Source organism: Coffea arabica, chromosome 11c, assembly GCF_036785885.1.
Source record: "Coffea arabica cultivar ET-39 chromosome 11c, Coffea Arabica ET-39 HiFi, whole genome shotgun sequence".
Taxonomy (NCBI): domain Eukaryota; kingdom Viridiplantae; phylum Streptophyta; class Magnoliopsida; order Gentianales; family Rubiaceae; genus Coffea; species Coffea arabica.
This window is the reverse complement of record NC_092330.1, coordinates 45,032,697-45,059,580: the sequence shown is the minus strand read 5'-3', so window position 1 is coordinate 45,059,580 and position 26,884 is coordinate 45,032,697. Positions and strand designations below refer to the sequence as shown.

The 26,884-nt window shown below is 38.2% G+C and overlaps 2 protein-coding genes across 3 annotated transcripts; one reads left to right on the top strand and one right to left on the bottom strand.

The window, feature by feature from the left end:
- Positions 1–1,328: 1,328 nt before the first annotated feature.
- On the bottom strand, positions 1,329–9,950 carry LOC113716907 (histidine kinase 3-like). Of its 2 annotated transcripts, none has more exons than XM_027241458.2 (11): positions 8,071–9,950; positions 7,345–7,626; positions 6,928–7,097; positions 6,225–6,437; positions 5,108–5,294; positions 4,964–5,015; positions 4,633–4,862; positions 4,409–4,507; positions 2,635–3,767; positions 2,015–2,367; positions 1,329–1,915 (listed from the first exon to the last, which is right to left on the bottom strand). In XM_027241458.2, the coding sequence occupies exons 1-10, from the start codon at positions 8,554–8,556 to the stop codon at positions 2,127–2,129; spliced, it is 3,093 nt and encodes a 1,030-aa protein (XP_027097259.1). In that variant the 5' UTR covers positions 8,557–9,950; the 3' UTR covers positions 1,329–1,915; positions 2,015–2,126. The 2 variants fall into 2 exon arrangements, with proteins under 2 accessions (XP_027097259.1, XP_027097260.1); XM_027241459.2 differs by having other exon boundaries at positions 7,345–7,612; positions 8,071–9,388.
- Positions 9,951–23,902: 13,952 nt separating this feature from the next.
- On the top strand, positions 23,903–25,842 carry LOC113715401 (uncharacterized). The gene is made up of 2 exons (XM_072070900.1): positions 23,903–24,068; positions 25,462–25,842. The coding sequence occupies exons 1-2, from the start codon at positions 24,066–24,068 to the stop codon at positions 25,663–25,665; spliced, it is 207 nt and encodes a 68-aa protein (XP_071927001.1). The 5' UTR covers positions 23,903–24,065; the 3' UTR covers positions 25,666–25,842.
- Positions 25,843–26,884: the final 1,042 nt, after the last annotated feature.

Sequence of the window (26,884 nt, the reverse complement as noted above, 5' to 3'; positions counted from 1 at the left end):
AAAAATTTTTTTGTTGAAACTTTTTTGTAAAATGAAAAACTTTTTTTTTCCTTTTCTTTTTTTTTTCTCTTTCTCTTTCTTTTTCTTTTTCTTTCTTTTCTTTTTCTTTTCTTTCCTCTCTTCTTCTTCTTCTTCTCCCCTTCCCCGTTACCTTCGCCTCCCAGCAGCAACGCAGCCTACTCCACCCCTACTCCGCCACCGGCCCCATCTCCAGAACCTTCGCCAAGGCCTCCTCCAGCCCCTCCTCCCACGCCTCCACCTGCTCCACCTCTGGCACCACCACCAATGCCTCCACCAGCCCCTCCTACTCTCCCGCCTGCTCCACCCCCAACTCCACCACCAGGCCCACCTCTTGCACCACCACCTGCTCCTCCAGCAGTTGGGAAAGATGATTTCAAAGTCAACGCTGGTTTCCACAGGCCAAACGAGACTTCCATGCCACCTTTCCTAACTCTAGATGTTCAAACTTACCTGCTACAAATACCCCTTCCATCGACACTTTTTTTTGTATACCTACTACCACTACCAATTTTCAACTGACTTTCTTCAATCCCAATTTTTCTGAAACATAAGAAATCTCCAATTTCAAAAACCCATTTTCAGATCCTAAGTTACTTCCCATGCCATTCCAAGAAAATGCCAGAATCATCCAGCTTCAATTTGGCCATGGCCTGGCAGACCATTTTGTCCACAGTTGGCTCAGTTGCAGCTACAGCAATGGTGTTCCGTTCAGTTGTCCGCGAATTTGTCCCAGCCGAGATGGAAGGGTGATGGGGGAGGAGTGGGGGAAGGGAATTTTTTTTTTTTTTTTAAAGAAAAGGGGTCATACAAACTGGGTAAAGGGAGAGGATGGCAGGGGAAGATGGTGGGGAGAGGAAGAAAGGCAAAAAAAAAAAAAAAAAAAAGGGGAAACGGCGCCAGACGTGGTGGTCGGCGATGGAGGTGGTGATGGGTTGGGATGGGGGAGGAAGAAGAAAAAAAGGGAAGGGAAATGTTTTTTTTGTATGTTTTGGGTATTTTGAAGTGTGTAAGTAAAAAATTTTGAGAAGTTTTTTGGGATCCTGTAGCAAAAGTTGTTAAAAAACTAATAGGTAAAAAACTTGCCTAAAAACCTGGCTTCCAAACAAGCCCATGGTTTCTTTCATTCAACGAAAAACCTCAAAACATCGGAATCCCACGCCAGACAGACACGGGCATTGATGAATGGAAAAAGGAAAAAAGAGGACGCAGCTCGGCTGCCTCGGAAAAGGAAATCACAAGAACGAGCCTTCTAAAATGAAGGATAAGAAAAATTCCACTTCGGCACTCGATGCAATTGTGGCCACCTCTTTACTCAAAAAATGGACAAAATTTATACTGAACCACCCAAATTATCATTTTACACTCGAGCCAGTTTTACTCCCTGTACTACTTTTTTACATGGCTGCTTCCTTGTTAAAAAAGCAGACAATAATAATTGTCAAAAGAACAATTCGGCATAGGTTGGTTTTGGAAACTCTCCTACACAACTGATTGTTTTATTGTCGTTGAAATATATACACAACTATACATCGATGCATATCCTGGTATATATTATCAAGACGTGGCATTTCACACCATCAACTAATTCAATATCTATGGTGCAGAGATGATCCTCCCCATATGTTGCAGAAGAGCGACGATTAAGAGTTCATCTTCCAGGCTGATTTCCATTCTCGCAAATGGGAAATGGGATAAACTGCAGAGCTTCAATTGTAGACTCGATTCTTCAAAAAATTTTCCTCGAGTCTGGTCAGACTGCCCTATTTAAGGCTTCAAATATCAAAAGAAGGTTAAGTTGAAAAACTCAGTTGTCTATCTGAGGCGATGTGAATGCCACGAACACAAATCCTCGGCTAACATGTACACTCCCAAGTCCAATGGAGAAATCAATTTACTGCCAAAATACCAAGAAAAGATGAAGAATGTCAGACTTGCAGCACCAGCAGTGGCGCCAGTGTCTTGAGCATTTAGATTTGGTTGTTAAGATACTCACTGGGGAAAAATCCACCAAGTACTTGAGGAAGCCAAGACACCTCCGATAAGCACTTCTCTTGGAGCACATCGGGCATTCACCGGGTTCCTAGCTAGTTTTCATTCGATACAATCTAAAAAAAGCGTGATACTTCACGATAAAGCCGCTCAGGATCAAATGGTTTCGATACATAGCCATCCATTCCACATTTTGTGCATTCTTCATTTGTAGCCTGGATCACATCAGCTGTCATGGCCAAAATGGGCACATGCCAGCTTGAAACATTGTCAAAAGCTTCAACGGACAACTCCCCTTGTTCGATTTGAGAAGTTACTTTAGATTCAATGCTGCGGATAAGCTTTGTAGCTTTAAACCTGCGAGATTTCAAGTCATGCGATCTTTAAACCATTGCACGGGATGAAAGAAAGGAAAACTCGAATGGTAAATTCAAGTTTTCCAACAGCAGTCTACGCTACCATGCTAGCATGATGATTCAAATGACGATCAGACTCTTTTAATCATTGAAAACACTAAGCGTGAAGTCCCATCATATGAATGAGATTTCCTAAAGGGATCAATTAAGCTTATTTCCTAGCATCCATAAATCTACAATAATACAGAAACCAATCAGATGTACATACCCATCCATCTTTGGCATTTGAATATCCATGAAACAGGCATCAAACTTATGGGGAGGCTCCAAGAGTGAGACTGCTTCTTCCCCGCCATCTGAACGGACCACATCAGCACCATACTTTTTCAAGAAACATTCTGCTACTTTTAGATTCACTTTATTATCATCTACCACAAGAATTCTTCTTCCCCGAAGCAGATCTCCAAGACTCAGAGGAAGCTCTATATTGCACGAATTTCCCCTACTACCAACGCCCATTAAACGCTGCAGGGATGCAGCAAGCATACTTGCCCTTATTGGCTTCATGACAACGGATGAAGCAGGAATACCAGAAGCTGGAACAGTCGATCGGGTAGAACTTAAAGAATTAGATAAAAGAAACAGTTTTGGTGCAACACTAATGTCAGTCCCTCTTAATCTCTCGACGAACGGAGTAGACGTATTAAAATCATTATCCCAAACTTCCTGTTCAATGAAAACAACATCTATGGTAGCCTCCTTGGTGCTAATACTAGAAAATGCACGGTTCAAATCAGGAACTACTTCAACACAGATCCCAAGGCGCTCAATGTGATATTTTGACACTTTGACCCGTGCAGGTCTTGGATCAACAACTAGCGCTCTCACGCCGTGGAACTCCGAAGAAATAGAGTTGGATTGATTGTTGATTTGTTGGCCCTTCGGGTTATTTGAATTACCGGAACCATTGGCAAAAACAGCTGTAAAAGTGAAAGTGGATCCCATCTTTGGCAAACTTACAAACCCTATTTCGCCTTTCATGAGCTGGACCAAACACTTGCTTATGCTTAATCCTATGCCAGTGCCTCCATGTGTTCTGGAAATTGAGGGACCCACCTGCATGAAGGGGGTGAATATACGAGACTGAGCTTCTGAAGGAATACCTGCACCTGTGTCCTCCACTGATACAATTAGATTGATTTCGTCAATTGAGGAGGACGGTAATGCTGCAATAGGTCCGTCTGGGCTGAAACCTCTAAATCCTCTCCAACTCTGTCGTCTGTCAGCTACAGGCAACCCACTCAATGTGTCATCTGAATATGATTCTGTTTCACCTTTAACAGAATCCACCACTTCTTCAACAAGATGGACAGTCACAAGTACGTGTCCTTTTTCCGTGAACTACAAATAGACAAAATATTAGTCATTTCCAAGCAAAAGAAACATGTACAAATTAGACACTATCTTTGCAGAAGGAAAAGCAAAGCATTCTTATTCTGATCCATTATCATCGCTAAAAATTCTTCAGGAGAAATATAAGCAGAAATCTTGGCTCTTGTTTCAAATAAATTTGGCAGCACTCATTCATCCGTTTTCTTTAATTACAATAGTTTAAATCAAGGTCTCATTTACTATTTTGTTTCGATTTACTGCATGGGCATCATATTTGCCTGATTTATATCCCAGTGTAGTGAACAGGAATTTTCTGATAATTGTTCTCTCAAGAATTTGAGAATATCAAAGTTATCCCTTTACTGCAGTCCTAGAAATTACAGGCTTCTTTTCAAAAGAGGCGGCGAGGACATATAAAAGAATTGGTTTGTACATTGCATACTGGTGTAAACCTACAGTATTGTGGTAAAGTAGGAACAAATACCAAATGAAAGAAAGAGGATCAGTAATTGTGGGACTTCCCTTTCTATGTATCTTATTATTATTATTATTATTTGTCTGGGAGAACAGCTAAAAAAAGTTATTATCCTCTGCATGATCTTTTCCTTTCACAGACCAAAAAAGGAAAATCAAATCAGAAATGCACTTACTTTGATCGAGTTACCCATCAGATTCGTAATTATCTGTTGAAATCTCCGAGCATCACCAATTAGCATTTCAGGGACCTTATCAGAAACGTAGGCAGCCAACTGCATACAAGTTTTTTTTTTAATATATATATATTTTTTAAAAAAAGCACGTTAGCTAAAATAAAGATGCAAATGAAGCAAGTGTAAAATAGGAAAATCATCAGAAGCCTAATTGATAAGAGTACCTCGACACCTTTTTCCTGTGATTTTCCTGAAAACAGTGACAAAACATCATCCAGAATAGCTCTCAGGTCAAAGCGCACTGCCTCAAGCTCGAGTTTACCAGATTCAATCTTCGCCTGGTCTAGAACCTCATTAATAAGAGAAACTAAAGCTCTACCACTTCCCTGTGCAGTTTTGACATAATCTTGTTGAGTTACATCTAGATCTGTGTCCATAAGCATATGCAACATCCCTAGAAATTGGACATATTTGATGACATCAGTCTCTTGCTCCAAACAGATGGAAGCATCTGAATAAAAATAGCAATATTAGGGCAAGAACTTGCAGACATACCTAGAACACCATTCATGGGAGTCCTGATCTCATGAGAAACGGTGGCAAGAAACTACAGCAAGTCGCATGTAACATCAGACATTTTATCAACAAATTCTCAATGTGGGGAGACATTTTTGCACTTAAACTAAAAGTAAAATGTACCTGTGATTTTGCAATGTCAGCCGCCTCAGCACGCTTTTTGAGCTCCATCATATCATGATAATCATCCTCAACTTTGGCTATTCGATTTACTGTGGCATGGAATATTTGTCCCACTAGCAATGCAATCACAAGTATGCCAATTGAGGTTGTTGTTGCAAGCCATGGCCAAGGTGGTTTGTGTTTGAAGCTGCATCAACAATAAAACTTCATCAGCAAGATGCAACAGATTACTTTCACCACACCAATTATGAAACATCAAGGGTGGCAATTGAACCCATATACTTCTCTGACACCGAACCAGTACACACTCCTTGCAAGATCTCCTGCTCATGTCCATCACCAGCTCAGAAAAAGAACCACCAATGATGACTCCCCTTGCTTTCTCATAACTACCCTCTTGGAAAGAGTCATGCAGCAGGCTATCAATCTGCCACACCCTTCCATCCTGCACTCCAACACCTGCTCCATGCAACTCCTCATTATCACCCACCCTGTCTCTTCCCCTCCACCCAATCCCTCCCCCAGCACCCCCCCCCCCCAACCAAACAACCCTGAACAAAGACTTGAAAGGCACTCACAATCAGACCACAAATAGCCTCCTCATCCCCGCCAAACACGGCAACATATGGACAGTTCATAGTATATAGGGCACACAAGCAGACATGCATATGAGAAAAAGTACTTACAACTATAATGTGTATGTTTCCATATCTGTGTTTGTGTCTTTAGTTGCAGTTTTTGGACAAGAACAAGTTAAGTCCATCCTAGTAATAATCAACTCCTAACCCCATATTCACCTCTATTACATTTTATAAATATCCTTGCTTATTTTTAGGTGACAATAATATCAGTTAGAAAACATATGAATAATGGAATCCTCTAGCAGAGATAAAGTTAAGATTACCAAAGAACACTCCAAAATAGAGCACATGGTGCAGAAAGTTCAAGTAACAGCATGATTTGGAAAATTTTGACTATGCTTCCACTTTCATTTGAATGATCATAAATGTTTAGGCGTAGGTAAATAGGCAACCTGTGCTCAGTGAGTTAATAACCTGAAAGGACCCATAGAAAACATACAGGAAATAAACAGTGCATGGGTAAAAGAATGCTATACCGGCATCGCATCTCATGCTTGCGGAATGGATCACCAAAGTTGAGGGCACTAACATGCTGCAGCCCATCATCGGATACATTTGAACCGTACATGCTGATAGGATGGGATATATTTGTAGTGTCATAGACATTTACCAGGATAGTTTGCTTGCTTGCAAGCTGTTGAAGTAGCTTCTCTACCAGAGACTCAACGTCAAAGACACCACCTAGGTACCTGCTTGGAATAAGTTGAATACCAGAAGCGTTTGAATAAATCCAGTCTACTAACCAGAATACGTTACAAGCATAAAACTTCTTAGTATCTTCATTAAACCTACAAGTAGCAGTCAACAGTTAGTTTGACAACATACTACTGAAAGGGTTTCATTGATCCAGGAATGACTACTAAACCAAGAAAGCAATCAGTTCCTCTTAGAGTAGTTCAATTGTTGTTTCTTTAGATGCAGTTTGATAGCTGTATGACTAGTTGAATACTTTTCATTCCCTCTTTCTTCCCTCATGTTGTTTTGGGTTGAGAGGCAGGATAAGCCCTAATCCCTAAAGATAGGAGTAATATTTGGAATGCATTCAATACCTCTATTTTCCATTTCCTTTGGTGCAGTAAGAATTTCCATTTCTTTTTTTTTCCACTAGAACTAAAGGAACAAAACCCATCAAAAAGGCCAAGGCAACTGTAATGAAACAAGTCACATTCAATCACTTACCCATCAGTTGCTTGTGTTCTCTCATCTGGGGTTGCATCAGGGGGTAGATCCATCTTGTACACAGCAAAAGTCAATATTACACCTAAGCGGTTTGATTTGATTAGCCTGAAAGGAGCAGTAAGTACACCTTTTCCAGATTCTCTTGCACGCAAGATATTCCCACGATCTTCCTGTGGGGGATCAATACAAGGAATCAAACAAATCTTTCGTTTCTTTCCTAATCTGTTAAGCGGAGCAGAGAAGGTAAAAATGTTTCAAGTTCAAAGCAATCCAAGTCAACTGTGCTGCTGGAATATTACAATTACCAATCCTCTCCATCTTCCAAACATTCAGAAAAACAGCTTAAATTCACTCTATTTGCATGACTGACTAAAGCTGGAAAAGGCCAACTAGAGTGTTGAGACAAATAAAGCTTACCTCTCCAGAGAGCATATCAAGAGAAATTACATGGGCAATAGTATCCTGAGCAAAGATGACCGGAGCATATTCCTCCTGAACTGGCGATGGCTCTGGGACTTCTGAACTATACTCATCTTTATGAACTGGTGTCTGCTCAATACTATCCATTCTCTTAATAGTCCAGCCTTGTTGTTTCTCAAACTGCTCTCTTTCAGAATGAAGCACCCTTACAGCATATGCCACTCCGCTGGTAAGAGGTCTCTCAAAGGCTGTTCGCTCTGTGTACCTTGCAAATGTCATCTATGACATTTGGTAAGTTAGATTGTTCCTGAACAGAACCCTTAAGACAATAGAAAAGCGTCTGGATCTAGTAGTCAGCAAAAGTGCATCATTGAAACAGTCAGGACTCCTATGGTTATATAAAAATGGACACTAATATATTCCTTGAAAATACCAAGAAGCAACTCTCTCTGGCCAAGCACGAGGCATGGGAAAAGAAAGCCACAAAGCTAAGAAAACTTTACGTGAAGCAATATAAGCAAAAGTACCTAGATGACAAACAAGCTAGAATCTAAAGCTCAAATTGACCAGTCGGACAGAGATAACTTCAATCTGATCACATTTTAAGCTGCAAATGTCTCTCTCAAGGTAATTAGGACAACCAAGAGATGCAAGAAGCCAATCACTAGTCTCCATTAAGTAGAACATTTCTTTCATACAGTAGAGGTGATGACAAAAGTTTACCTGATCAATTGCCGAGGGATTCTTGCTGTGGTAGAAGGTTGAAATTAAAATAGACATAGCCTGGATATGATTCATGCTAACGTTGAACTGATCCTGCAGCATCCTAGCTCTCTCATCGCACATGCTTGCAATGGTCTCTTTCCTCTTCTCCGTAGCTAAGGAGCTCATGTACCAGAAGACCGAAACAGAAACTAGAATCCCAACAACTATCCATGCTACCAAAAGCTTCTTCCACCAGTTTCTTCTCACTCTCTTGGGCCCAATGTACTGGGAGTAGTGATGATGGATCTTGAAACTCTTACCTGAGATCTTCTCCCAAAATTTCATCCATAGCTGCTCTCCATCAGCAAGCAAACCAGTCTTTGTGGTCATCACTCCACCATTACTTATCCAATTCAGGGAAAACAAAGACACAAACCAGCAACATAGCACCAGAATTAGATGCCCCACCTTCAATCCAAATCCAATAACATGGAGTAGACTCATCCAAGATAGTGACTTGGTAAAAAAACGGTTCAACTTCAAACAGTCTCGGATCAATACTTTTTCAACCCCTGGCTAAATTTGGGAGAAACTAAAGGACTACCCATCTTCCACCCCCTCCCCCAAACTGTCAAATCTACAGAAACTGTCTAGTTAGACCTACTAAGAGCGTAAAAATTCAAACTTTGGAAGCAAATAACAAAAAATAACAAGGAAATGAGGCCACCGACCTCATAATCAGGAGACAATTAAGTTGATAAGAGCTAAGAAGCCTAAAAATGATTCTATCTTATCCACCCAAACTGCTTGCCAGAGGGAGGACCCAGAATTAAGAGAAGACAAGAAATCCCAAAATGACCCAAGCAAGAATGAAAGAATCCCCCAAGATTCCTACTTTTTTCCCAATTACAGGACAGAATTTTAATTTTTATCCTGTCTACTAGCACCAGCCAAAACCAAGATGAAGAATTGGGCTAAAACAAACCAAACTAGATTCTCTCACAAACTAAATCAATCAAATCAGAAAACAAGAACAACTCAGAAACCATAGACTAAAGCAGACGATAACAGTAGTGACTCCCCCCAACAATAAAATCTGACAGTCAGCATGGTTTGCAGGAAAAGGTTGCCTCGTATTTTTATGGATATTACTAGAGAAGTTTGACTCTCAAGACACAGCCAAGTTAGCTAAACTCTTGTGTAGTTTAGGAGACAGGAGGGAGGCAATAATTCAGAGAAGATTAATGATAGAATAGTAACTAATGTACCAGAATGAATAAAGGCAACAGCGAGAAAAGAAAAAGAAAACTGGATTCAATGGACACTATGCTACAAGAATCTGTGAAAGCGAAGATGAGAAGAATATGGTGGTAGGAAATGTCTGCTAGCACAGGCCATTATCTCTATCCATTCTATCTCCATCCAACCCATTAAAAAAAAAAAAGAGTATTCAAGAAAAACTCATAATGTTTTACTGCTACTACTATTTTATTCATTTCAGACTAATAGGAATATAATAATTGAAGGAATTACGTTCCCAAAGGCCAAGACTCAAAACTCCTATCATCATCTTTTTATTACTAGTAAAAACCGACAAGGGTAGAAAAGGTATGCTCCAAATTGTTCCACAGAGCAAGATAATTCATTGCTTTTTCCACGAGTACTAGAATACTTATGCTGTAACGCTGTTGCTGCTGCCCACTTTTGCTTTTTACACTCTTCTCCACCTGCACGGATGCAGCCCAGAGTGTATTCCAGTACACAACTCCTGCAGCTCATGCCTCAAACCCCACCGCTTAACTGGCCTTTCCCCCTTTTTTTTTGGTTTTCAAGTATTTTAGAACATAAGTAGGAGGGGGAAAAAAAAAGAAGAAGAAGAATGGTAACAATTAGAATGAGAGTCCGCTTTCAAGAATGGGAAAGTACTTAGCGCATAAAGGAATAGAGACCGCGAGAATAGAATTTATTTTGCAAACAGTTAGTTTGATGCTTTGGTAGAGGTAGACTACACTTTTTTTGAGTTTACAGTATTAGTTTTATTACCTTACATGTAATCAAACGCTACGTTTTATCCCTTTGGTCAAATGATAATTTCCCTTTGTTTCTTCTAATCTTAAGGTTCCCACTTCCCATTTGATGAATTTTATAGTGTGTCAGCAAATGGAGTGGAATTGTGGGAAATGGGAGAACCAAAAACATGGGAAAGAAAAGTAGTACTGTAATAAAGAGAGAGGGAGGAAGGAAAGAAAAGAAAAAAGGGAAAAAAATAAAAAGGTTGTGGAAGTCCGGCCCCATGATGGCTACCGTCGAGGTGTTATTATGTTTTGCCTAATTACCCCTGTTTTGGAATCTAAAGGACTAGTGCTGCTGCCTGGTTACAGGTTTACAGCACTAACTTTTGATGAGAACAACATTATTAACTTTTACATTATTAATGCATTTCCCTACCAATTATGTAATAATACACGCTTTTATTTTGATTGGCATCGCATCTCGCTCTCAAAGTTAGAAAAAGAAAATAATAATAATAAACAGAGATGACCCACGCATCAAGAATTAGCACTTAAAGTATCTGCATTGGTTGTGACAAACCCCCCTCATCTACCCATATGGTTCCTAACTACGGGATTTGTCCTCTTCGCTCTTATAAGCAGTTATTTAGTTCTTCAGACATCAGGAAGCAACCAGGTAAGAAAGGACAAAGAGCAGGGAATGGAGTGTGATAAATATGATTAAGGCTTTGATGGGGTAATATGGGTTGATTAGACTAAATCCCCCCCGCCCCCCCAAGATTTCTTTTTGAGACTCTTAGAACCAGCTCAACATGTCATATTTGCATCATTTTATATTCGTTTGATTATTTAACAATGCATAATGCTATTGAACGGGCCGAAATATATCCATGATGCTGGATCACTCTAACCCCAACGGTGAATCGCTATCACTTTTCGATCAGATGATAAGTTCAAACACATAAAGTTAGCAGCTTGTAAACAGCTACTCCGATCACGCTTAGTGCAACAATACAAATTTAAGCGTGTCACTGAAGCACGCTGGTGTCAAACTTGATATGAAAACAGCGAGTCATTACGTTGTGCACAAAGTTAAAAAGGGCCCTTAGCTTGCTCACAGAGAAAGGTTAAAATTTAATATAATCGAGTAATGAAACGCCCGATAATTTAAGGTTGCGTTTGGATTGCATTTTTCATGGATTTTTCGTTGAAAAATTACTGTAACGATTTGATGTATGTGAGGTAAAAAGGTGATTGGGAAATGTGTTCACGGAAAACAAGACCATATTTCGGTAAAAAATGGCTATCCAAGCAAGGCCTAAAATTTTACATTATACGACTCAGCACGAATTGTGCGACATTCGATCTTCGATCAACGATCGATGGAATGCTTTTGTCAAGAAATGGGTGGAGTTTATGAATGTGCTCGTGCCTTAAAATGTTTCAATGTTATTGACAAGGAGCCATAATTTTGTTTTAGAGGTTGAACTTATTATGACTAAAGGCCTCCAATTGACAGTGGTAAATCTTAGCTTAACATTTTGAAAATGATGCGGTATAAAGTGATGTGAACAACGGTAAAAGGGAAAAAAAATGGTATTCGAAATAAAAAAGTAGGGGTAGATTAAATGATGCAGGCGGTTTTGTCACGGAGTGATCGGGGCATCACTACGCCTGATCTCTTTATTTCCTTTGTGTGAGGTGCAGTGGGGCCCTTTTGACAGTGACGTCCCGCGTCAGCATCTGCACCGGTTCTCTGGCGGGCGCCAATGGCATTGTCCGACGTGTAATATCCATAATGGCTTTTACTTTGCAACGCGTCACTGTTGAAGTGGTAGAAAGGTTGGGAAGCATCTGTCTGCCACGTGGCGAAATATGGACAGTCTTAGCCAAGCTAAGCTTTCCATAACTCCTGCTACAAGTATTGTTAATGCCCAAAAAGCGTCTGTTGCTTATCATATTCTCAATGACTAGTTCGAGAATCAAGGCTCCAAATGGCATGCCTCAGCCAGTCAGCCTCACCAAATCAAACACTCCAAACCTCAGAGAAACTTGTTGGTTAATCTTTAACTTTTTTCGACTTGGGATTTTAGCTGGTAAAGTTTTATGGCTGGTGTGTGATCTAAACATGATGAAAAGCCTTGCTTATTTCCCTTTTATCCAAAGTGTATGGGATCACAAGCAGTTGAAAATTATGAACTAACCCAAAAAAAAAAAAGTAATTTTGGTTTAGTGACTAAAATTAAGACTTCAAAAATTAGAAACTCCAGCCTAGTAGTCGAAAAGGTTTTGATCTAATAACTGAAATTGAAAATATTAAGAATTAACAGTCCGTTTGTTTCGGGTGAGAATGTTTTGCAGGAAAATATTTTCATAATTTCCTGTGTTTGGTTGCACAAAAGTTACTGAAAATATTTTCCTATGTAAAATATTTTCACTCATTTTATGGAAAACAACTTTCCTTCCAAACTTACGAGGACTCGAACCCAAGATCTCTTCCTTACACTCCCTCCCCCGTAAACCACCCAACCCAACCCAACCCTCCCCCTAGTATATTCAAAATTAAAAAAAAAACCTCATCCTGCTCATCCTATGCTAGTAATTAATTATGTATAATAGGGACATTCTTTTCTAGAGAAATTTTCAGCAGTGAGAGTGCAAGATATATGTCACAATAAGCATTGCATGTGATTGATATTTGACACTAAATGGTCAGCAATTTGTTTATTACTCAAGGAGATATTTTTTATTCATATATACATTTCTCTAAAATTTTTTAAAGTTAAACAATGAGATAAATTTTCTTATTTTGCATGGGAAGAAGTATGTAGTTATAATGTGTAGAAAGTAAAGATAGAGATAAAAGTGAAAATATTTCAAAAGTTAAACAAACACCAGAAAAATGAAGTAAGAAAATATTTTCAATAAGTTAACCAAACACCAAAAAATGATGAAAGAAAAATGATTTTCATAAAAAATTACTTCCACAGAAAATGTTTTCCCAAGGAAAACATTTTACTTCCAACCAAACAGACCCCTAAAGGTTGTGGATTCGATTCTTCTTTTTGTTTATCTTTCCACTTCTTGAATTTACGAAGAAAAGAAAAACAATAATGATAACTTGAAAGGAAAAGTAACTCAAAAAATGTACGGATACACAAGATTAAAAATCCCCCTCCTAAACTCGACGACAGCTTGGGGACAGGAAGGGCCGTGGAGGGGAGGGGAAAAAAAAGGAACCATCAACCTCCTTATCGGATTCCGAACTGCCAATAGTTAGCTTGTCAATAGACGATAGTACTTATATATTAGTATGTTTTGTTAGCGGGTCACCGAGGCAGAGATCATGAATGGTAAGTAATTTCGCTGTCTTATCAAAAACAAAAAAATAATAAATGAATGGTAAGAAGTAATTAAGTACATCATTTCATCGGAACTTGGACTGGTCGGAGTCATTAAGGACCCTTATCACTGTCATTTGTTCTTAGTATCGTTGCGTACGGCTACACGGTTCTGTATTCAATGAGTTTGTTTGGATAAGAATTTATTTGGATGATTTATTTGATTCAGTTACTGTAGCATTTTTTGTGATGTGATGTATGTGAGATAAAAAGGTGGTTGGGAATTGTGTGTATGATGCAAGCAAAACAAAATCTGAAATTTTGTTTCCAAAACCAAGTTGTCCAAACAAACTCAATCACTTCCATCAAAGTACAAAGCAAAGCGCACATATCTGATGCTTCTCCCTAATTGCCCTTTCGTGCTGATTCTTGCCATATCAACTCTCCAAATGTGATATGATATGAATGTTTACTCTCTCTCGAAGAGTCTTTGAACATAGATAGCTACGTGGCTTTCACACCTGCAAAAGTAGTCGTAGACTTGAAACAATAATGCAGCAGCTAGCTTGTCAGATATCCATTTTGAAAATAATAAAATAATTTTGTTGATTAGCAAACCAAAATTTAGATTAAGTTATCAATTAATATTGGCTCTGAATAGCTAGTGGGTGATGAAGGAAAAGTTAAGCTATATCATATGAGTCGGGAGATATAAAAACATGCATGAACAATAAATAGTCTAAACTGGAACATGATGGTCTTCCGGCTTGTTAAAAAAACATTCCCAAAGTAACTTGCTACAGCTTCTAACCTCGTTGGCCCTTAAAAATTACTGTGGTTGGCTTCTTTAATTAGCCAGTATAAGTAGATAGATAGCGAGTCACCGTACTTAATTGGTGGTCACACAACAGTAAAGAAAAAGACTTGGAAGTCTAATAAAACATGGCCCCGACAAGCGAGGCTACAAAGTCTTGCCGTCTCTCTCACCGCTGGGGATCAACTGGTTTTCCCCTCTCCGGATCCAGGAAATTTAAAGAGTATCACAATACAACATATTAATAGGGAACAAAAAAGAAACATTTTCATACGCGTCTAATTCCGATACCATTCATTATAGATTTTTTTTTTTTTGGTAGAATTGGGTGAAAGTAGTTTACCTAATCACCATTAGTCTCACTTCTTCTTCTGCATTATTATTATTATTTTTTATATTTTAATGCAAGACACTTCACAACTTAGACATAGCCTGCACAAATTTTTTTTTAAAAAAAAATAGTAGAATAGGATTTAAGAAATTGGAAAGAGGAGCGGAAGGGAAATCTCTCTCTCTCTCTTTCTCTGTCTTTATAGTACGTAGAGGAAGGACGACATTTAAAAAGTAAAGAGAAAAAATAAAGATTAGAACTTAAAACCTTTAGGTCAATAGCAGAGGAGGGGCAACATTTAAAAAGTAAAGAGAGAAAATAAAGATTAGAACTTCAAACCTTTAAGTCGTGAAATCTCAACCTCAATCACTAAATCAAGTTTTCCTTGATAATAATAATAGAATATTTAAACTCACTATCTTGCTAGCTAATAAAGCCAAGGGTTTGGCATCTAACTTTTTGATTTTACTAATGAATACATTTGCCAATATCGTTGTTACTTGTTTTCGAAATTCTTTTTTTTTTTTTTTTTATAGTGAAAGGTATACTGCAGAACCAGCAGTATAATTGTCATCATCACAACCATGCATGATCGTAATAAATGGCAGCTGTTGCGTCCAACCCTTTCCACGAATAAAAGGTGCAAAACTGATTGCAGTTTTTGAAATTAATAATGAACTAATTACATCAATTTAGAAGGTTAAAGAAAGACTGACAGGAATATATTTATAAAAAAAAAAAAAAAAAAAAAAGTCAAATACGTTAAGGGAGTTCCTCGTCACCAGGTGAGTTCTGCTACCTAAAGTTGAGGGGAAAAAAAAAACTGCAAAAAATAATCATATTAACACACCGACTTGACCAAGCAATGCATGCATGGAAACTGATCAAAGATGCTTGTTCCTAACTCAGAATTTCCCCTCCGTTTGCTACATGTGTATTGTGTATGTCTGTTAAACTTCTGACCGAGTTCTGAAACAAGTTTATACGCAGCCGCATCTTTAATTAATATTTTAGTGAAAACGTGAATAGGATTTACGTTTTGTCAAAAGTACCTCACGAGAAGAATTGGAATTTTCATCCCCTTCACAGATGGCCACCACCACCACACAGTATATATATATACACACACACACGACTAGCAGCTGCGCAGCGCAAAATTATTATTGTTTATAAACTTTGTGAAATGGAATTTTTACATGCAAAATTATTTGTTTCTTTCCCCTTGGGCTTGCTTGGTGCACAAGAAAAGCCGTAGGGTTCTGTTCGATCCAAATTTCCCATTTCATAAACCAAAAAGCTTTTAATTTTAAATACGATGCCCGACTTCAATTATTACACGTTCATTGTTTGGTGCTTTCACAACTTGCTTGCATTCATATACGTACTATCCAAGATTAAAGAAAGAAAGTCCAAAGGGCGAAAGCTAATTAAGATCATTCTAAATTTGCGTTTGACTCAATCTATTTAACTATTCTTGTGCTGTATTATGTATCTTTTAAGTATTTTCAAAGTACATCTTCTTCATATGCAGGAAATTCAACTCCCGTCAAAAATCACAGCAACATGATCTGTCACGGCTTTCTACTTAATCATTCCATGACCTCAAACCAATTGGTCTAAACACGAAAAAGAAAAAGTGATCAGGCTCACCAAAAATCTCAAAATTATGCTGCAAGTTTTGCGACTTACATTCCTTTTTTTTTTTTTTTTTTTGTTGCCTTCCCCGGTAAAATATTATATCACTATCCCCAAAACCAATCCTCCCGGCGGCCCGGAAACAAAAAAGAAAAAAAGGACTTTCTTGCGTTACATCGTGGAGTAGCTGAAATTCAAAAAAGCGGAGGCCGTCCAAGCTGTCCAGAAACAAATAGTGCCGACATCGAAGTTGATGAAGGTTCGTAAAATGTCATTAGAAAGCTCGACAATTATTCAATCAAACCAAACCCAAGGAAACTCCCTTTGTTCTTTTCGTTTGCAGTATAAGGAACTCTCAAAAGTCGTTTGTCTTGAGAGTAAGACAGTAGGCATTTCAAGATGCGCCTCTTAAATTAATTTATCCCACTGCGCCAGCAATTTATGACTTTTTACGTTGTCAAGTCCTCGCCGGAGTTACAATAAGCTCTTTTTTTCTTTTTCCTTGTCTGTTGTGAACATTTTACCCGCCCACGATTTGACCGTCACCTAGCTAATGCCTAATAGCTCAGCTCCCTCCCAAAAAGTAACCTAGGGAAATGGAAAAGAAAAGTCGAAGAAGAAGAAAGAAATTACACTAGTACTACTACTATTTACGCAATCTCTCAAAAACTCTCTTATGAACAAGCGTTTGCTTTGTCACGGGTCAGAACCAGCAACAGCAAGAAAGACAACTAGCAATGATTAATATATATGTATTCCAGTGACAACATGACTACGAATGAGCGAGCAATGCATGAAGCTGAACTGCGAAACGCAATTAATTAAATCAGGTCATTCAATTTCCAAAGAGTGTTACGTTCCCACTAATATTATACTGCCACTGCAATTAAGGAAAGAGTGAATGCGGCCCCAACACAATGCAGAGAAGGGCGCTAGCTTACATCAAGGTGATCTAGAAGAAGGTGGGTTCAAAGAAAAAGAAAGATGCATGGAAAAAGAAAAAGAAAAAGAAAAAGAAGAGGGCTCGATTAATTAAGAGCTCAAAGTGCAATCAAACGTCTATAGTAATTATTAAATATTCAGCTTCTTCGGCTACTTACCAAATTAAAGAGATGTTTAATGTCAAAGCTTTTTGTCCGATTGATACATACGCTGTTTGTTTGTTCAGTTCTCATCTTGCAAGCCATGTCAAGATGCTGGCTGCCGCCGAAGGCATCAGTTATGTCGCAACAAACATCACTAGCTTAATAGGGACTTTGTCCCTTTGGATGTAGACCCCAAAATTTTTACGCACAGAGGGAGAGAGGGAGAGGTAGGCGTGCGTGCGAGCGATGTAGGAAACAATTAATTTTTACAATCCCTTAAGGATATAGCGTAATGTACATTATTGAATTGCTCGAGTTAATGGGGATATTTTCGGACCCTTAGAAAACATCTGTCATGGTGGGCCAAACAACCCATTAAACAATTGGGATGGCGATTCATACACGCGATTGATGGTGGGAACTCGCCAAACCTTATTCTTGTCTTTTCTTTTCTTTTAAATTTTTTTTTAATAAAAAAAAAAGACGCCAAACCACTGAAAAATATGCATGCCTAATAGGACGATGGACTTTTAGGAATTTATTTTATTTATATGGTTTAAAACCAGACCGACTTCTAGGAGAAAAGAAAAAAGAAAGTATAGGTCATGCTTGGATTGCTTGTTTTCGTCAGAAAATATTATCGTTTTTCATGATCACATTTTCCTATCACCTTTTTTCCTAACATATATCAAATCGCTATATTTTGATGAAAAATGCAATCCAAACACAACCTATAGCTCTTCTACCAGTTTCAAGAAAAAAAAAAAAAAGAAACACGTTTTTCTATTTACTATATGTCTGAACCAAGCATGTAAGCAAAGCATAAGCCAGATGTTGAGAACGCAAAAGTCAAAAACGCTGCCAACTTCTTCTCAAAATCTGTGAATGATGGAGATTCAAATCTTGTAGTATAATAATAATAATAATAACTACGTTCCAGGCAATCATGATCATTGGATCAGGAGAGCCCGGCATGGGGTTACAGTAAAAGATAGTCACCAATTAACGTTCCTGACCTTTTTGTCGATGCGATCAGAGTATGAATTACAAAATGAGGGATGTCTAAACTCTATTAAATTTTTTTCCAAAAAAAAAAAAAAAGGATGTGTATGGACACTTGCAAGCTAGCTAGAGTTACGTAAGAAGGCCAACTAGTTTTCTAATCTTTGATTCTTAATTATTAAGAGTTTAATTGGCCGTTTAATCAGCACCCTCATTTTGGGATGAATTTTTAAAAAAAAACTACTAGTATAGTAGTACTGAAAGAGAAACACATATGATATGATTACCATAAGCAGCAGGCAGGCTTAAAACATCCAATGGGCAGGCACCAGCTGACCACCACCAACCAATTCATCAATTCATAAATGGGACCGGCGCATTTAGTAGCTAATACTACAATAATTAGCAAGTGCAAGCACGTAATTAATTGTTATTAAACATGCCTTTTTTTTCCCCTTCAATGTATGTGAAAGCAAGTGCTATATAATTTTGCAAGTCCGCAATCATTTGAGTCCTTAATGTCGGGCATTCTTTAGTCCCACAAACAACTATGCAGCATACACACTCATTTTCAAAATTTAATGTCGAACCATCTTTCTTACATCGGAATTAAGTAACACGCGGCAATATTTCGTCGGAAGCACAGACGACAAGCGTCCTCTCCAGTTGTTGCTGTCCCCTCATCATTCATCAACACCCCCACCCCCCCGGGGGGGTCCTCCTTTTGCAAACTGTGCATGAAGGATGTGTACTTCTGTACAACCCACCCCCCCCTCCCCTTTTTTTTTTGGGTTAAAAGGGAGAGAGAGAGAGAGCTGGCTTCAATTGCATAAGATAGTTCACATCCCTTAAAATTTTAATTTGCAATTATGACGGGTTATGAATTGGAAAGGAATTAGATTAGAAAAGAATTACGTCAATTTGAACTTGTAATAAAATTATATATATATAATATTTATATAACCTACTCTAATTTAGTCTAAGGGGAGTGAGAGTTTAATAGACCATCAAAAAAAATCATTTAAAAGTGACAACCACAATAAAAATAAGTGACAAGTATATGACGGAAAGTCAAGAATTCACCTCCACTAAAACTGACCAACAGTCCAAGAGGTAGGGGGCTATTGGCTAATAAAATTTTCTATTAATATATTCTTAATTCATGAGGGACGAATTAAAGGCTGCATGAGCATCAAGTTTGTCCATTCCACACAGCGGGATAAATGGAGAAAAAAAAATGATTGAATGGGGGGATGTTAGGGGAGCTGATACAGTCGAACTCTAGCGTCATGTTTAGGGGTGCAAACGAGTCGAACTTGAGTCGAGTTTTGGTTAATCGAACCGAGTTCGAGTTAATTTTGTGAAACTCGAACTCGAGTTCGAGCTCGAAATCGACTTAATTAGATTGAGTTCGACTCGAACTCGATATTGACGAACTCAAGTCGAGCTCGTATTCGAGCCGCTCGCGAGTGGTTCAATTCGCAAAACACCCCTAATCGTGTCTTACGAGTGACTCGATTCGCGAAACACCCTGATCGTGTTGTAAGACTTGCTAATTTATTGGTACTACTTTTTTTTTTTTTTTCCAAGAAAAGGTCGATGCATAGATTAGATCCCACCAGAATGGCACGTCAACAAAGCATTAATGTCATAAAAAAGGGTCGAGCTCAAATACTCGGTGCCTGTGATCAGATGATTGAAAGTCGGAGTACGTGGCTTCCACGCGCAATAAATATTAATGTAGTAAAAAGGAAAAAACAACTTTTTCCTTTCAAGTTTCAACACTCATCAGGTGAAGTGTACTGCTGTTGGCTGTGAAAGGATTACGGGCATAATAGGCAACGGGCATTGGTGATTGGGAGGGTTAAGCACTTCCAGCAGCAAATGTGTGATTCCCCACTTGTCAATGATGAAAGGGCCGATCACTCATCCATCCATCAATACAACTTTATTGAAAATGCTTGCAACCTCATGGGGTCCTCCAGCCCTTGCAGGTCGCAATCCGCAAGCCAAGCAAATTGTTACTATCTTCCAAGCAGGGGAAAAAATATACATACATACATACATACATACATACATACATACTATCTTCCAGTTGTCATCATTGGAAAAAAAAAAAGAAAAAGAAGAAGAAGAAGAACACAAAACAAAGCTTGGCTTGGTATATGGGCGCATATGGTTTGAACAAATTGCATCCAAAGTGTGTAAAATTTTACTAGTTCTAGCTGAATTGGTAAGTTTAGAGTATAAAATCTCCAAACTAAACATATGAAATATAAATTAAGGGCATTGTGTGAAATCAGTCCATACAACATATTTTCAATAGAAACTTGGGGCACAAACGGTTGTTAGATCAATCATTTCTGTTAAATTTGTCTGGCTCCTCAAGATATACATCTATTTTTTCAAAATATAATTCATTTGATCAGCGGATAAAATATAAACAAATTTTTATGAATTTTACACATGACATTAAAAATGATGCACATGCACTAGTTTAAAACTCACCCGTTTTTTTTTTGGCCAATCATAACCATAAATCATTCATGGACGGTCATTTTCCAATGGCTAAACAACTCCGTGCTGTTGCCTTGGTGCCCACCGTCACATGGTATATTCGTCAAGAAACCATCCACAGTCAAGTAATCTGAAGTTCAATTTAGGCTCCCTCATCGTCAAAAGGGCGGAAAAAGGGATAATTTGAGACCCCATGAGTACCATTTCGACGAATTGCGTGTGATTTTCATTCTGATTTTTCTTTTTGTTTCTGTGTGTGTGTCTGCCCCGGGGGGGGGTCTTTGGGGCTTTCTTTGATTAGAAGAAAAGTTATGTGGGGAAGTGAAGTGAAATAAAGTAAAAAAAAAAAAAAGGAAAATTACTTTCCAATGTATTTTTCTTTGGTAAGAAAAATCTTAAGAGAAAATCGGGAGTTAGTGACAGTTAATGAAAATATTGTGAGTAACTAACAATTTTTTTCCAAAATATTGCAGATTTTGTGAGACACAAAATGCAATAAAGTTAAGAAAAGTGCAGGAAAATTTGCTAACTTTCCTGTGAAACAACGAAAAAATAACTCACTTTCTTGCACTTTTCATTGAAATAAATACTACATTAGTACTCTAGGAATTGGACGTCTTGGATTCAAATCCCTTATCTTCTCTGGGTTCTAAAGTTCCACTCCTTTCCGGCTAGACAAAATAATATATATAATACTACATCACCTGTTTTTAGGGGTGTTTTTGAAAAATTTTGATGTAGCAGAGTTTTTACATTATATTTTGAGATATTTTCAGAAAATATTTTGAAATATTTAAAAGTATAAGAGTTTCTATAATATATATTAAGATATTTTTTAAAATTTTAAACTAATTTTTAGATTACTTTTTAGAATATTTTTTAAAATTTTTATTATATTTAAAAAAACTAGTTTTTGAAAAATACTCCCATCCAAACGGAGCTGCGGCGGGAGCTTGAAGCTTGAACTAATAAGAGTCCTATTGTTTCTTTTGGTATTTTGTCTTGTACAAATCCCAAGTCTCCTAACCGATTGAGGGGTGAGAGGGGCTTAGTCTCTCATACCAAAAAGATGAGGCCAATTACGTTAATGGGCCAATTCTCATTTTCTAGGGCCAGTGAGAAATTGAAACCTCCCAGCTCTCATAAGTTGTAACCCAGGCCCAAGTTTGTAAATTTGCCTTGGAGTAGAATGGTCAATAGCCGAAACAGCGTGAAGCGCCAGCACATTTATGACTTTGAACTGTTCAATTTTTATTGGTTTTGTTCTCTTAACAGGGGTGAGCAACTAAAACTGGGAAATGGATCTTCTAGGAAATTGACCTGTATCTTAGAACCAAATACTACTACTGGTTAAAAGGGCAAAAGAGTTGACCAGTTTGTTATCCCTGTCGACGGTCGGACCGATTACTGACCGCACCAGGGAACGGATTAACATTGGGCAAATGTAACAACTGTCATTTCACTGGGACCATACAATTTGTATGAACCTTATTACAATTTGGGTTACAAACGAGTCGAGTTGAGTTTTGAACTTATCAAACCAAACTCGACTTAATAATAGGTAGGTAGGCTCGAGCTCGACGAGGCAAGAAAATTGAGTTCGACCTTGATTCAACCAGGGAAAACCAGACTCGAGTTCGAATCGACAAGACTCGTGAGTTATAGTTCGATTTTTGACTCGCGAGCAGCTCGAATTGTCAGTTCGTAACGTAGTTCGAATTTCTAATTCGTGAGCAGCTCGTTAGCTCGAGTTTCTAGAAATTAATCTAATAAAAACAACAAATTATTATTATTTTTAAATAAATAATAAATATTAGAAATATATATGTAATTTTACTATAAAAATAATATATATATATATAATTTTTTGATCTCGAGCTCACGAGTAACGAGTTTAATATTTTGATCTCGAGTTCGATTTGGCCAATGCAAACTAGACTCGAGTTCGATATTGATCGAACTCAAGTCGAGCTTTGATTCAAGTTGCTCGCGAGCGATTTGGTTCGTTTGCAATTATAATCACAACCGAATGCACTCGTCTTCAGAAATTTCAAGCCGAGGAATTCTTTAGACATTTTAAAAAACGACGCACCACTATGAAGTAACTTTAATGTTACCCCAACAAAAAAAAAAAATGATGTTATCATACACATTGGGAAAAGAGATGGGTTCGATGGTTCAAAAAGCTGGTATGAAAGAGAAATCCGAATTCAATCTTTCTCACTTACACTAAAAAAAATGGAAAAGAAAAATCGTCTTTACCTTGCTATTATTTGTTCCTAAATATTACGGACAAATGTACTCATAATCACTCATCAGTTGCTAGTAACCTCATTTTTTTGTAGGAGGAGTTACCATATACAGTTTAAACCTTGTCCAAAAAAAAAAGTTATTTTTTTGTACTCAGAATCGATGCGGCTAATTACCAAAACAAACCAACTAGTAATTTATTTTAAACAAAATGTATCCGTTCATCCCTTCATCCATTAAGAAGAGTTCAACATGAAGAAGAATAGATAAAACAGAAAGTCATATCATATCATGGTTAAGCATTTTAATGATAAATAAATAAATAAATAAATATATATATATATATATATCATGTGTAGGTAATGAGAAAATAGATAAATCATCAATTTATGCAACAAGTGAACAAACATGAAAAAGTGAACCATATTTTATTCCTCTTGTTGCAAGCCGCAGAGGTAGAGTTACCCATTTAAAAAATGGAGAAGAAAAAAGTTCAAAAGGAGAAGAGCAAAATTAAAATATAAAAAGCGTGAGTTGGGCTGGGCACGTTGTACTTATTTTTTGTTTTGGCATCGCGAGTTAGTGCGACTGTAGCTCAACAACTCCGTAATGGGTGTATTATCACAAAGTTTATCAGTTTCCTAAAATCATTTTGTTTTATACGTTATTCTTGTTTCAGATAAATTCTAATCCACTATTTGATTAAGATTTTTTCCATTTCCTTCTACGTCACCCGCCATAGCTGACGGAGAACATGACCACCAATAACAGATTGCCACGGGCGTAGGAATACGTGTCTGACCCAATTGCCACAATGACCGTGACGCGTCCGTGGTGACCTCTATCCTCTCAAATCCCGTCGCTCCTCTGAGAAGTATGTTCACGTTTATTTATAAATAGCGAATGAATTCGTGGCCACCTGATTTTTAATCATTTGATCGCCGGAGAACAGATCACCCGAGAAATCTCCGGCGCTTTGTCTCATTTCAATTGTTCTTAGCAGTTTGACCCCCCCCCCCTGCAACAATGGTGAGGCTTTAATTTCTTTCGCTCTTCCGCTGTTTTAACTTCGTCAATAACAGTTTTTTTTTTTTTTTGTATTATTATTATCATCAGTAAATTTTATTGCAAGAAATTGTGCGTACATCTTGTGTTTTTTGATTGTTTAATGCATCTTTGTCTGTTTCTGTTGAGTAATTTCTGGGGAAAAACGGTTGAGAAAATGAATCAATGTAGATTTCTAATTCTTGCATACTTTGCCTGCTCTAAGGGTCAGATCTAAATAATTGAAAGGATCTTATGAATGATTCTTTCTGTAATGCATTCATGAATCCTCTTCTTTTTTTTTTTCCATGAGGGGGGGAAGGGGGATGCGATCCAGGTTTTAGATTTAGTCACCCCGTCCCCGTCCCTTTTTCTGAGTGGGGTGAGAGTGTTTTAGGGGGGGGGGGATAAAAAGCCATATTCTTTGGTTATCTTTACAAATTGCTTCGGAATTAGGAACTTTTAGCTGACTCAATTGACTTTGTGATAGAAAGGATAAATCTTTTTCTCTTCACAGTCTTCTTTTGCGAGTCGAGGAGGATCCAGATTCAATTTTTAATCGTTTTTGTTTTATTTATGAAATTGACTGAACCATTGGGAAAATTCCTTTACTAATCAAGCGCTAAAGGTATTGATTCTGCCATTCCACTAGGGAATGGGGTACTCAGTGAGTTGACCCTATGATTTTTAGACTGGTTTAAATAATGAAAATAAAATATCTTGGGCATCCTGGGGAGGTGTGGAACTTAACTAGAACAGGATTGACAGAAGCTGGAAATTTAGGCAAACAGGGTGAATTTGGTGATGGATTTACGTCAAAAGGAAGTTATGACATCCGGGCCAATTTTGTGAGGCAGGTATAGATACTAACATAGCAGTTTTATCTGTTCGTGTTTCGTCGTAGGTGATCAGGCATTCTCTTGCCAAAATGGGTCAAGTAGGGATTCGAGGATTTTACTGTCAGTGGATCTCTCAAGGGATTGGCATGTGTGGCACTATAGTATACACATTAGATGGTAGAGAACAAAATCACGCTGGTTTGACACTATACATCTTGATGCAGTGTCGTTAGATTGGTTTAGGGCTGTGGCTTTTGCTTACTTCCACATATTTGAAACTGTTACCTTTCTAGCATTGAGCTGGTTAGTATCATCTACAGTTGCGCTATCCTGACTTTATCTGTTCGTGTTAAGGAAGGATTCAACAAAGCTATGCTTTGAATTTTAGGACTGGTCTTGTAAATGTGGGTCTGTATTATTGGTGGATCTTGATGCTAATTCCCACGTCTTGTGGGTTGCTAGATTTTATTGTTTGCCTCAATTGAGAAACAGGTATTAACAATACGAGGCATAGTAACTATAGAATAATTTTTTTGCAGACTACATCAAGGCGTCTTGCTGATAGGAAGGTGGAGAAGTTCGAGAAGAACATCACCAGACGGGGAGCAGTTCCTGAAACTAGTACAAAGAAGGGAAGCAACTACCCTGTCGGCCCTATCTTGCTTGGTTTCTTCGTTTTTGTGGTCATTGGATCATCTATATTCCAGATAATTAGGACAGCAACAAGTGGAGGAATGGCTTAACCGTCCAGTGGTCAATTGACCAAATACCGGCTGCCAGTTGTAGTGTTTTTTTTTTTGCCTGTTAGCAGGCAAATGTAGAAATTAAAGTGAATCGTAGCTAGATAAAACTTTGTTTGTGTTTAAAAGACTGATGGAACACACAGTTTTTCTTATATAGCTGAACCTTTTCTCATTCAATCGTTGCTGTGCTTTTTTGCCTGTTGAGTCAAATTTGGGTCGTTTTTTCTTGTTTCATTTCGTTTCTCATTCATTTGACTCCTGTTGTTCTGACCGATCATTATCTTCCTGGTTTGACAAAGATCCGGATGAAACAAGACGAGATGGGCTTTCCTTGTTGGCTTGTATTTGTGTCATAAAAAGCTATTAAATTTGTTTGATGGGAAAAAATCGACTTTCCCATGAAGAAAGATTTTGGCAAACTAATGTATATTTCTTTAGTAGTGTGGACATCAGCCTGCATTTGATGTCCTCGCCACCGGAGGCAAGACAACTAAATCTAGGTTAGCGGGATAAGGAGCCCACAAGCCTGATCCTGTCCTACTCATCATCAAAACTGCTAGTTCTGTTCTTTGCGTTTGCGACGGCGTGGTTCTGTCTTGCTCGGAAAAGATTGCCACCAAGCGTAGGATCACAATTTGTGAACAGAAAAAAGGCTTGAACAAATCCCCCTGACCTATACGCAACATAGCCAAAACTGAGCTGGTCCGTCGGTGTGACCATCCATGTCCACCTCGTTGAACCAAAGGCGGCTGAACGAGTTATTTAGTGTTGTATGTTCCCTTACGACGATTGCTCCCTCGGGCACGTCCGCAATAGGATACGTAAATAGATTAAAACATGGTGTAACCTAATGAAAATTTACACAATCGGTTAAAAATTCTGCAAAGCTTCTTTGACGTGCTCTTGGAAAAGATTTTGACGCATCTAGGATCATGTTACAGAGCCAAGGATGATAATCACGTCAGACACACAACTCATGCTACTGCCTACTACAAAACGCCTTACAACGTATTCTATGTCAGATGTTAGTATGCTGCAGCTACGTTTACATTTCTTGACAATGAACAATCCGTCCTCCTCTCAATTCTATTCCATGCACCATAAACAGGTCCAAAGGAGTCTGTGGTGGGCTCCAGGAGCACATCGGTCAGGTCCACACACACGTCGGTCCGGCCCAAGAGCTCGGACAGGAGGAGCTGGACTAGGACGCCAGGTCGGC